Source organism: Anabrus simplex, chromosome 10, assembly GCF_040414725.1.
Source record: "Anabrus simplex isolate iqAnaSimp1 chromosome 10, ASM4041472v1, whole genome shotgun sequence".
Taxonomy (NCBI): Eukaryota; Metazoa; Arthropoda; class Insecta; order Orthoptera; family Tettigoniidae; genus Anabrus; species Anabrus simplex.
Window position 1 is genome coordinate 130,227,645 of NC_090274.1, and position 13,642 is coordinate 130,241,286.

The window sequence follows — 13,642 nt, forward strand, 5'->3', positions numbered from 1 at the left end:
GGAGCAGACCACACGAAGCGATGGATCCCGCCTGCCTCGAAGGGCGCTGGTGTCTCTGTTATAGTCTGGCGTTCAGTTTCCTGGTATGGAATGGACCCCTAGTTGTTCTGGAAGAGACTTTGAATGGTACGCGGTATGTTGAGCTTTTCGGAGACCATCTCCACCCATTTTTGGCCTTCCAGCGCCCAGACGGTTCTGCGGTGTTTCAAGATGATAACGCGCCGCCGCATTGCTCCCACGTCGCCCGAGAATGGTTCCACGAACATGCAGCGGAGGTCCAACGACTGCCATAGCCACCCAGGAGCCCCGATATGAACCCTATCGAGCATATCAGGGATGTCCTGGAACGTAGGCTCCGTCCCATGGATCCTGCACTCACGAATAGACCAGCATTGGCGGCCGCTCTGCAAACGATTAGGTGTCAGCTGCGTCTAGGGACTACTAGGGACTTGTCGACTCACTGCAGTTCGCAGGGCCAGAGGAGGCCCCACACGCTATTAGGTGACTATCCCATGCCATTTGCTAAGTCAGTGTATAACGTGTTACTTAGAGCTGAAAGCAAGCAGTTGTCCAATTTCGTTTTAAAATCCTTTTCGGATCTACTTCTGCAACCATAAGCACAACAGCTTGACGTCCTCGCTCTTGAAAACTCAGACCTTAGAAATACCTAAATTCACACACATTTCAAAACGAATAATACCGAATAATCCCATGTTCTTAACAAAACATTATTTTCGGCACTATTAAAGTTAAATCACTGAAATTGTATGAAGAGTGATCTTGCCCTGTGCTGAATACAAACGTTTTAATCAGTTACGGAACACTTGGCTAAAAGATAGCGTTGGCCACACTGTCCATATACACAAGAGAAGCCATGCATACTCACCCATAATTTGCCAAGGTCCTCAATCTTCCCGCGGTGCCTCTGCGAGTGGGGTATGACGTGCGGGTGACCTTCTCGAAGGACCTTATGCAGGACATGGCAGAACTTCCAAGCCACTATACGATTCTCCTGAAGGGGGAGGCGTAGAACACACGACCAGAAGGTAGCACCTCCTTTCTCGTGGAATGTACCAATGATCGTACCTTTACTAGATGTTAAGGAAAAACAGCTTCACAACCACTAGCTTCGACATGAATTTCCAAGAATAAAGTAGCTACTATAACACTGATAAATATTTACGTTTCTCTTTACGCAAATGTTTCAACATTTGGTGTGAGGGAGTTTCTTAAGAATCCATGAGGGGTTTTATACACTAGTAAACGTCCAATATCTTTGAAACTACTGGAGTATTTTTGTTGAAGTTGGACCCGCATGTACATACGCAGGGTATTGCATTGTTAGTCGCATTACTTGCTATATAGATACAAACCCTCTCAGGCGACTATACATTACAGAGCATTTTTATGATGTGGAAAAACTGATTCTGTGTCAAGAGATTGGTTATAAACAGCTTTTCAAATTGTTCCCCCCTACTAAAAATGTCTTCAAAATTAAAGCAAAAATGGACATTTTACTGTTCTAGAAAGCGGAGTTTCCTTTAGAGGATGAACCACCGTGATGTTAACAGCTACAGTACATCTATATAGATTTTGGAAAAAGTCAGTCGTATAGTAGAATATTTTGGTGGCTTTTCACCTATAACCGCTTGAGTTTTTAATGTCTTGTGACAGTTTTGGTTCATCGTCTACGATAGTTACATCTAGAGAATTGTGCAAAATTTTAAGTGAATCACCTAACCGAGATGAAAGAATAGCTTGATTCTCTGTTTAGTCAATTACCAAGAGAGTAAACAATCAACAAAAGTCATGCTCTGAACGGAGCATACACATGTTCAACAACACGCAAATACAGTTCATGAAAAATATTTTTCTCAGAATTTTATTTTCAAAGATAGGCCCAACGAGTTTCTTTGTCCAGACCCAATTTCAGGGCCACTAAGTAGCGCTCGTAGGACCATTCTCTTGTATATCGTATACGTTGTATTTCTTCACTAATACCCGCAAAAAATTGGACTGAAATAGTCCATGCGTTACATTTTCGAGCGTGACCAGCGACGGGTTAAGAACATCTTTTCACATAACTCAGCACTCAAAACCCAAGAGATAACAGAGCTATAAGGAAAAAGGATACTTCTCACATGCTTTTCCTTCACTGGGTTTTCAATCTGGTTGACAGCCTTCCCAATGCTGATTGCCTGCAACAGAAAGAAATCTACTTTTACTGCACAAACTTTGTGTTTCACACTGGGGAACATCACAACATAACTATTTCCAAAAACATAATTGGTCCCAAATTTCTCTTATACACAGTCAAAACTTAAAACAACAGATTTCAACACCAAATACGAGGTTAATTTTTTAAATACAAATTTCCTAATGTCAAGCTAAAGAACACATTTCGGCATTTGTCAACATAATCAATCACGGAAACATCTGTTTAAGCACAAAGCGACGGCGATAGAAAGTGGGGTTCTGTTGCCCCGTTCGATTTCATCAATATCTCTGCTCTTTGCCTTTCACTCGCTGAACAGACACAATGCTCCGGTGTTCCGTGCTCTTATACGGAGCACATGCGGAGACCACTCGTTCGATAACTTCGCAATTATGCAACAGTCGCTGTAACAGTATTGGCAACCTCAGACGACGCGAAAATCGTTCGCGAGATAAGTGCAGCGTATTTACACCCAGAGGAACGAAGGAAGGGGAGTTAGGGATTGGAATAACTTACCAAGGGAGACGTTCAATGAATTTCCAATTTCTTTGAAATCATTTAGGAAAAGGCTAGGAAAACAACAGATAGGGAATAAATAAGTTACAAGATTGTGAGCAACTGTAGCGTGACCTCGAAAATGTTGTGAGATGGACAACAGGCAACGATATGTTGATAAACGGGGTTAAAAGTCAGGTTGAGAGTTTCACAAATAGGAAAAGTCCTCTCAGTTTTAATTACTGCGTTGATGGGGTGAAAGTTCCTTTCGGGGATCATTGTATCAAGGTGTTAATATAAGGAAAGATCTTCATTGGGGTAATCACATAAACTGGATTGTAAATAAAGGGTACAGATCTCTGCACATGGTTATGAGGGTGTTTAGGTGTTGTAGTAAGGATGTAAAGGAGAGGGCATATAAGTCTCTGGTAAGACCCCAACTAGAGTATGGTTCCAGTGTATGGGACCCTCACCAGGATTACCTGATTAAAGAACTGAAAAAAATCCAAAGAAAAGCAGCTCGATTTCTTCTGGGTTATTTCCGACAAAAGAGTAGCGTTAAAAAAATGTTGCGAAGTTTGGATTGGGAAGAATTGAGAGAAAGAAGAAGAGCTGCTCGACCAAGTGGTATGTTCCGAGCTGTCGGCGGAGAGATGGCGTGGAATGACATTAGTAGACGAATAAGTTTGAGTGGCGTTTATAAAAGTAGGAAAGATCACAATCTATATATTGAACCCATGACCTTTGTGCCCTAAGAAAATTATGCGTAAATTGTCAATTTAATAAGAAGTTCGATTCTTGATAGCATGGAACTGACACGTGGCAATGGGGTGATTACCTTCGGTCCCACGCTCTGGGATTCGTGACGTCAGTCGCACGTGTCAACGGCGGAAGAATGTTAAGTCATTTTTGTGAACTATTTCAAAGCGCGTGTATATGGCGTGCCCAAGTCAAGTCAAAAATATAGTGCCTATCAAAGGAGGTCATTTATCCCACAAATTGAACACGTATAAATTTTAAATGTCCATGAACACTACCGCCGGAAATGTAGCGAGTAGGTAGTCACTTTCAAAACTCTTGTAATTACAGTTCAGTTAAGTCAGAAAATTTATAGAAATTTTCTTGGCGGCAAAGGCAGATGCCCGAGGAGAGGGGGTAGCTGCTATATATAAAAATTGACGCCATGACGAAAGCTCCTCCTCCTGCATTTTGTGTTATGAAGCGGACGATAAAGTGTTGAGCTGCTCTGTGAAATCAAACAACAAAAGTAGACTAAGTTCAACCGCAGATTTTAGCCATTGTGGCTGGGGTCTTGACTCCATGTGGAGATAGTTTTCTCGAGTGGAAATAATTGTACCAGATAGGACGGTCAAAGTACCGAATAAAATTTTACATGATAAATAAATAAATTCGTGTGCGGAAGTAACTGCAGTCCATCGTGTGCGCTCAACAAAACAAGTGAAGGGTATTTTCTTTTTTTTAATGCTTTATTTCCAGGATACCTGAAGAAATATGATATGTAAAGCCAGAAATGTAAAAATGGCTAAATAAAAATGCCAGGGTCGCTGGTGAGCCCATTGATCACCGATGGCGTAACATAAGGTATGTGACTTAGCATCTTACTACCTATTATATCTTGTTTCATGATCTCTAAATGTGTATTTGAATGGGGTATATACGACGCAGTGGTCACCCCTATGTGATTTATGTAAATGTTAGAATACGACTAAAAAAAGAGTCATTTGTTTTATTTTCCACTTGGATAAAATTTTGATGTCTTGCGAGTGCCGTATGATGATGTGAAAGTTATTAAATAGGGTTTCGAAATGATATCACGTCCAATGTAGATTCGTCATTTCCGTGTGTTTACTGCCTATATTTTGTGATGTCAAATTAAGATGTTCATTAGACGTAAAATTTTTCGGTCTGAAATTTTGACGTAAAATATATAAGAAATCCATGGTTACTCATTTTCAATCGAGTGGAAGCGTGCTGTCGGGTGAGAGTATAGTGTGATGAATTTGGTCATGGAGTGAAACGTTTTTATAGGCCCATTTTAAACTGTGTCTGACTGACAATAAAAAGATCTAGTAGAATTTTTCAGTCATTTTCGTGAAAATCCCGTTATTAAAATACGATATCATTTTATGCGAAGTTATTCATTATTAATGCGCTGTGCGTATTAGACGTCGTGAATTCTAGTAAGGATTTTATTCCAGTTCTTTTGTCGGTGATAGTCGTGAGTTGGGAAACAGAGGTTAGTTTTGTCGTGTGAGTCGAGATGAGATTTGTGAATCAGGTTAGAGACCTGTCAATGAAGCCGGGACTTGTGGAAGCCCGAGGAAGATTTTATAATGTTGGGAATGGAAAGCAATATGCAAGGAATCCGCGGGGATATTGATTTGCGACGTGTATAATTAGTGTGGGACGTGTAAAGGTAAATCTAGGTGCATATTTGGTTGGTTAGAATACATCGTATTTTGAAATTAGTCTTTCTGCGAAGTTAAACGTTTCATTCTTTGAGGTCAGTCAGGCATGATGAACAGATGTTCCATATCGAGACTGACAGACAGGGAAGGGTCGTTTGTAGCTGAGACCGCCAGCGGATCGAAGGCAAACGGGTTGTAACGCGACATGTAGTGGTTTACGTGTAGGATTGAGATTTCATTCGTGGCGGCGGAGATAAATAATTATGGAATCTAGTTGAAATGTCCATCCGGAAATAACGTGCGAGTTGTTGGATACTGTGAATTTGTTTAATTGAGAACGTAATGAACATTTGAAACCACGAACTTAAGAGTATAAAGAGTACGATTAACCAAATTCAGGATTGTCCAAAATATAGAGCGATGGTAGTGATGATTGTTTGTCTGTGAGGGGTGCGCAGACTTTATAAAATGTTATGACGAGATATGACATCGTACTTATATGGCGAGTTGCTTTTGGTTTGCACGTAGATTATTAGGGCTATCCAAGTGTTAATAATGGCTACGGTTAGATTAGATTTAAAGTGTGAGGTCATGAAACAAGATACATAAACTGGACATGAATGATGTAATAATTATTTTCCAGCCAATAGGAATAAACAGATAAACATCACCGGATTTAAATTGTGAGAACACAATTGCGTAGGAATTAACCAGAGTCCGCGGAGATAGAATTTGTTGTCCTTTAAGATTTCATTAAATCATTTAAATTTATTTAATTATTAAATTCAGTGAAACCGCATTTCAAAATTACTTTAAATCAAGCGAATAACTTGGAGATGCATTCTAGAAATCTTAGTTTGGTTTCTGGGGGATGTGTAAATATTAACGTAACGATTAAGGGGACATATCCGAAGGTAATGGATTTTACTGCCACAAAGTTTGTGAACATTGCTATTGTTGTATTATTTAACTTTGATTGATTGAGCAGTGAATGTGCTGGGGATAGTAAAGTGGAAACTTTGGTCACCAACCGATGTAACTTAATTGTGTTTAGCCTTCAGCTTAGAAACTTGGATGGTCAGGGGGGCATCAACCTCAGTGACTTAGATTAGGGCCATATGCCACTGTAGCATCATTTTTCTCGCGGTCATCATCCACAATGACTTTAAAGTAACTTAGAAGTTTAGATCTCGGTCCATGACATAGACGCAGGTCACATCGATTCAATTAAGGGTCCATGCCGTAGAACCACTGTGTGGCACACACCGATTGGGCTGTCTTAATTATACCTAGAGTCCAGAGTTCGTGTTACGAGGGCTGGACCATAACGAATCACTATGATGGTACATCTGGCCTCACATGGAAGCCGAATTTAAGGATTTCCAGACTTTCCTTTCTTTAATAAAAAATGAGACAATGGTTTCTAGTAAGAATGCCCATCAGGCAGACACGTCAAAGGCTCACCAGTGTTCTAACCTTCTATGTAATAAAATGATTGTGGTGTCCAGTGGACACGATTAATTTCAATGATACTGTAGACAAATCAGGATGCATTAGAATTTCATGAATAAATAGGAATCTTTTAAACAGACCTTTCATTTAGTAGATAGATTAGAATTACTGAACCCTACCTTTACATCAGCAAGTGACGAAGAACCCGATACGACCCAAGAGACAGATCTCATGAACTTTGCTGATAGGTAAGAAAGGTAGGTATCCCTCAATATGGACTAAAAGGGTTCAATATATATATAATAAGAGTTTTGTCTGTACATTGCTCAGAATTTAAAAAGGATGGTATTTCAGTATCAGTCGTGTCCACAGCAACAAGGAAATGCACTTTTTACTGTTCCGTAATTTCTGTCTGTCTGTCTGTATGTATGTATGTATGTATGTATGTACACGCATCACGAGAAAACGGCCGAAGAGAATTTAATAAAACTCGGTATGCAAAGTCGGGTAATAAGTCGCTACAATCTAGGCCACAAATAATTTTTTTCACGCTGACTGAAATGGTAGTTTAGGGAAGGCCTAAAATTTAATTCTCAAATACTTGTTATTAATTGTCGTATCTTAACGAAAATCGGTAGGGGAAGTCGAGGAATAAGTCGCTACAACCTAGACCATAAATAATTGTATTCACGCTGAGAAAAATGATAGTTTAGGGGAAGGCCTACAATGGAATTCTCAAATATTTATGTTATTAGTGGTCCTATGCAAAGTCGGGGAATAAGTCGCTACAATCTAGGCCATAAATAGTTTTATTCACCCTGAATGAAATGGTAATTTAGGGGTAGGCCTAACATTTGATTCCCAAATAATTAATTAATTAATTATAAATTCTACTTAAGTTATGTAGTTATATTTCCGATTATTTATGTCTTATACATTGTTACCATACCGGCTATGATCAGAGATATTCATGAATTTGGATTTTTCTTACCAAGTCCTTATCAGCGCCGAGTCACGAGAAAATCGGTAAACAGGATTTAATAAAAATCCGTGTGTAAAGTCGGAGAATAAGGAACTACAGTCTACGCTATAAATAATGTTATAAGACGCCCTAATATCACAGTCTAAAGAAAACTAAATGTGAAGAACTACAATATAGAAAGCTCATAAAATTGATCAACAATAGCATTACATTGACCATTGTTCGTTGTGATGTGCTTTGTCCTCTGTTGCCATTCATCTACGATAGACAGGATTACTGCTGCGTACCGAGTATTTTTTAACATTTGCCTTACGTCGCACTTATACAGTTAGGTCTTATGGCGACGATGGGATAAGAAAGGCCAATGAGTGTGAAGGAAGCGGCCTTGGCCTTAAGGTACAGCCCTAGCAATTTCCTGGTGTGAAAATGGGAATCCACGGAATAATATCTTCAGTGCTGCCGGTAGTGGGGTTCGAATCCACTATCTCCCGGATGCAAGCTGCGCGTCCCTAATCACAAGGCCAACTCGCCCAGTCGTGTAAGTGCAACAGTCTGCCTAAATATTGACGGGAAGTAGCTGGGGAGTTAGGTAACTTTCTTCTTTAGCATGCCATTCCTCTGTTTTATAAATTTTCCGATACTACTGGTACATAACACACTGGTTCATCATAGCATTCGAGTTATTCATTCCCTACTCTGAGGCACTGATTGAAATGAGAAGTGTGCATATTTAACGGAATAATGGCAGAGAAGCGTTTACGGCTGTCTGCGGAATGGGGATTCCAGGTCTGGAACTTTGGACTGTTGGATCGGCACCGTAGTAGTGTTCGTTAAAAGTGAGAAAATGTGAAGTTTTTCATTTGATCGAGTATTTTGTGTGATAACATTCCTTTAATCGCTACATTCCGACTGACGTTTTTGTAATGACCTATGTTGACTTCAGTTAGGAAAACCACAAAGTCAGTCTTTCCGAGAATCCCGTAGCGAAGCACGGGTACATCGGCTAGTATGAAGAAAAAGTTGGAATTCAAGAGGACAAACTGGGGCAAATATTCATTTATAGGAAGGGGAGATGGGGATTGGAATAACTTACCAAGGGAGACGTTCAATAAATTTGCAATTTCTTTGAAATCATTTAGGAAAAGTCCGATTCGTTGGCTGAACGGTCAGCGTACTGGCCTTCGGTTCAGAGGGTGCCGGGTTCGATTCCCGGCCGGGTCGGGGATTTTAACCTTAATTGGTTAATTCCAATGGCACGGGGGCTGGGTGTATGTGTTGTCTTCATCATCATTTCATCCTCATCACGACGCGCCAGTCACCTACGGGTGTCAAATAGAAAGACCTGCACCTGGCGAGCCGAACCCTTCCTGGGATATCCCGGCACTAAAAGCCATACGACATTTCATTTCATTTCATTTAGGAAAAGGCTAGGAAAAGAACAAATAGGGAATCTGCCACCTGGGCGACTGCCCTAAATGCACATCAGTATTGATTGATTGACAATCGAATTTATTACGTAATCGCTTTATTTTTATAGCCTACTTACGATCATTTTTGCTGTCCTCACAGATAGTTTACATTTTTACTTGTAAAATAAACCTATTAATTATCTATCTATATAAAATAACATGTCCTGACTGACTGATTCATCATCGCCGAGACAAAACTACAGAACACATTTTCAAAGATAGGCCTAATTTTGGGGATACATTAGAGTGTAGGTGCTCACTAAGGGAGGGTTTTTGAATATTCCGTCGCTGACTGGATGAATTGTTTAAATGAGTACATCTATATTTCGAAAACTTTACAGGCGTAAAAATTGGTATTTGGAATCCTCTTTGAAAATAAAGAAACACGTATTTCTTTTGTTTTTGTAAAATCCGCTTAAGGGCGGTGAAAAAAGTTGAAAACCTTTTATGAGGATACAAATTCTCAAAAACTGGAGATTATGCAGACGTAATAAAGAAACATGTATTTTTGTTTTTGTTTTTGGAGAATCCAATTAATGGGGGTGAACAGGAGTCACAAAGTGGGCGAATTAAAAAAATACTATATCTACAGTACCTATACCTGACGAACGTAACATGTTACAGATGTAAAAATTGGTAGTTTTAATCTCTTTTAAAAATAAAGAAACATGTATTTTTACGGAAAATCCACGTAAGAGGGGGATGAAAAGGACTAAAAAGGAGATAAAATTATTTGTATTAGGATAGATATATCTCAAAAACTGAAGATGTTGCAGACGTGAAAAACTGGTATTTGGAATCTCCTTTTAAGATAAAGCAGCATATTTCTTCGTTTATGAAAAATCCACTGAAAAAGCGGGATTTAAAAAAAATGAATATATCTACAGTTAACATGTTATAGACCCGAAAATAGGATTTTGGAATCTCGTTTAAAAATAAAGCAACATGTATTGTTTTTTTTTCGGAAAAGCCACTTAAGGAGGGTGAAAAGGGAGTTGAATTATTTTTATGCATATATTTATAAATAAAAAACTGAAGATTTTACAGACGTGGAAATAGGTGTTTGCAATGTCCTTTACAAATAAACACTTTATTAAGAAGCCTGGTCATTCAGCCCAAACGTGGTTTACTACGGTAAATGAAACTCAATTATTTGGACAGTTTTTATACTTTAGGGATAATGTCGCACGCGGGTCTGTTTCACCCTCCAAAGGGACGTCGCTGCTACTTGTGATTTTGTGCTCGAACTGTGACTCTGTATTGTATATGTATCACTCGTCTGGTTTCAAAGTACAACTCACATTGTCGATTTTGATTTATTTATAACATTCACTTTCAAGCTCTCTCTCTCTTTCTTTTTTCAGATGCCCTACGTTTGAACCAGACGAACGATATATTAAATACTTTTCTTAGGATAACAGGCACATTAGTAGGCCTACATTTAGTGTACCTTCTATAAATATTATTATAAAAACATTAGTCTAATACGTAATACGTGGCGCACGACTTTCATTGCTGCGTTTTATTGTGTCCTTGTTACATATTTCGTAACATGTAGACTGTCTAGTTCTTGTCAAGTTCTTGACTTTAGTTTTTTTAATCGATTCTCAAAATGACGACACGTAAGATTTAATACATGTTCATTAATCCTACTACTGGTCCACGGCTAGGCATAATTTGATATTATTACTGCTGCAGGGCACATGTTATTTATTTGTGAAATAATTGTAATGAGAGTTGCTTATCATATCCCGACTTCACAGGCTGCACCAGTAACGCGGGTTCAGTAATGATTTTGAGTTGAAAACGCGAATGGTTACGTCGCGCATTCCTATCTACGAAATATCACTGTAAAATTTGTCACAAATGGAACATAATAATTGCTTTTATACAGCTGAAGTCTAAAATCTGCGGTAAATTGAGAAATATATTATTTTTGGAGAATATTATGTATACCTACCTTACTACTTTACAAGTACTTTTGGTGCTATGCTAACAGTAACACACGTATGTCTTATGTTTGTCTTACACTTTCAACAATTTCAAGCGTGATGTCTGTGTTCACTGAAGTTCTTTGCTTTCGTTTCGTTACTTCAGTTGTCAATGACATTTCCTGAATTGTATCGCGATATGCAAGATTTAATAGGCGACAAAAAGCTATGGCCAATGTACATAAGAATTCTGTGGATTTATTGATCCAGGGATCATGCTATTTTTCTTTCAACAAAAATCATTTTTGTGGTATTTACGATATTTCTCTGTAATGTGCAGCACCAAGTTGTTGAATGCGTCCTTAGTTTTTCCGCAGAGTTGGTCATTTGCCTCATTGAAGAACGAAATAACATCGTGAATGCTGTTGACCTCCACTTTGCTGTTTCAACTGGCCGCTCTAGTCATATGGACAAAGATAATGAGAATCCACAGACATAGCACTCCCATTCCTCGGTGCTACCCCCGGACCTCAAGAAATTAACAAAAGACGGCACCAGCAGCGGAATACGACGGTAAAGGAGTCCTGTCTACAGGCCTCAAGTATGTATTGATATTTCTCTAATAACGACGGTATTTCTTAATTTACCGCAGATTTTTCACTTCATTTAAGTAAAAGCAATTATTATGTTCCATTTGTGACAAATTTTACAGTGACATTTCGTAGATGTAATTGCGCGGAGCTACAAGTCACCAAGAGCCACCTCAAATCACATTGTCATTGAAGTAAACCGGTAACAAGCAGCCGACTGCTATGGTTCGTACCGGGGAATGAACTGCACTTTACTCCGCATGCATTGTTGGAATGTTTCGACACAGATAAACAGCGCCAGGATTTACTCTTTTCGGATGATTATGCAGAGCCTGTTTGTTTTGCCAAAACAGTTCCACACACGTTTTCGCAAAACGCTGACAATGAACACGCGCTGCACCACTGAACTGGCCACTTGACACACTGATGGAGATACGCAAGCGCACAGCAACCGATTGGTGCATCGAAATCACGGTTTCCTGTGATGGGCAGTTCCCTGTTCACTTCAGAGTCAGTCTTAAACCGGGCCATTTTATTTTGTCCACCCTGTATAAAAGCAGGAGCGAAAGCTGGGTGGACTCAGGATATATCATTCATAAGTTCGAAGTGCAGACATGAAAGTAGCGAGAATGATTACCGGTACTAACAGGTGGGAACAATGGCAGCCGAGTTCTCACAATGAGGAGAGAAAGGCTAAGTTAGTAATGAACTCCATGGATGAAGCTGTACGCACAAACCGGCTTCAGTGGTGGGGTCACGTGAGGCGAATGGAGGAGGACAGGTTACCTAGAAGAATAATGGACTCTGTTATGAAAGGTAAGAGAAGTAGAGGGACACCAAGACTACGACGGTTAGACTCAGTTGCTAACGATTTAAAGATAAGAGGTATAGAACTAAATGAGGCCACAGCACAAGTTGCAAATAGAGGATTGTGGCGACGTTTAGTAAATTCAGAGGCTTGCAGACTGAACGCTGAAAAATATAACTGTCTGTAATCATGTTTGTATAAAAATAAATACGAAAGCCGATGCAATATACTGTACATACATCATTGCCACTAGTTTCTTGTGCAGTTTGTATTTGCTCTCATGGTTTTAATTTGTTCGTACATTTGTATTTTATCAACATTTTATTCTTAATTTACTCGCAATCAATGCTCGTGCAATGACAAACGTGGGAACAGGGGTATGGTTCGCAGGAAATTCCTTAAGTTGTGACTTCCCCTCTTGGAAAACAATCACTGAACGAGAAATGCAACCATGCAAGCTAAGGGCGCCAATCTTTAAGTTGATGACTTAAAGATAAAAATTTATAATCAAGCTTGGACGGACTCTTATCACAGGGGTGGGGTGATAGTGCACTAATCATTAAGCAGGAGAATTAGAAATCAAAAGGCTAATTAAGGCAGATTGATTCAAGTGAACTAGGAAAATACTATTTATTATATTGAATATAAATGACGACGGTTTAACGAGAACTGAATTTAAAATAGGAAATGAATTTAACAAAAAGTTGAATGACTCTACTTCGCGAAAACTTGCAATATTTTTAACTCGCTTGCTCACCATGTAGTCTTGTTCTGCTGGTCCTTGGAAAGCTTCCATCCTTGTAGCTGGAACATCACCGGTCGTCTTTGAGATATCTTCATCTGCAGCTCATTACCATTCCTGCCTTGCTAAGTGCACCCACCACTAATTGGAAGATGGCTTCAACACTAACACTCCCTATTATGCTCTATCCCATATATTGGAGATGAGCCCTAAGTCATAGTTAGAAAAACCTCCTTGGGTTATGTGGAGAGGATACTCAATTAATAATCCTTCCAACTTTACTGAAAATGTGCCCTGAAGTTTCATTTCTATCTAGTTTAATACTACCTATTGTCTTAGACTGGTACAAACCGGTCTAGTAGCCGAGCTGTACGTAGTTCCTGATGAGAGTGGCGATACACCCCTCATTCAGAAATTCCTAAGTACCACGTCGTGGTAATGAAGTAATTAATGTAGAAGTGATAAACTATCACACTAGTCCACTATGGTACAACAACCATTAGACAAGTTCTCAGACCTACAGCGAAAT

The 13,642-nt window shown here is 39.3% G+C and overlaps 1 protein-coding gene across 4 annotated transcripts in view; it reads right to left on the bottom strand.

The window, feature by feature from the left end:
• Hip1 (Huntingtin interacting protein 1) overlaps positions 1 to 13,642 on the bottom strand; it is a 604,867-nt gene that overhangs the window by 327,713 nt on the left and 263,512 nt on the right. For 2 of the 4 annotated variants that reach the window (XM_067154580.2, XM_067154582.2), the window contains exons 2-3: positions 2,135 to 2,198; positions 887 to 1,086 (exon numbers count right to left, since the gene is read on the bottom strand). In XM_067154580.2, coding sequence (XP_067010681.2) covers positions 887 to 1,086; positions 2,135 to 2,198 — 264 coding nt within the window. The remainder of the gene's footprint in view (positions 1 to 886; positions 1,087 to 2,134; positions 2,199 to 13,642) is intronic. The other 2 variants (XM_067154583.2, XM_067154584.2) reach the window with 1 other exon arrangement.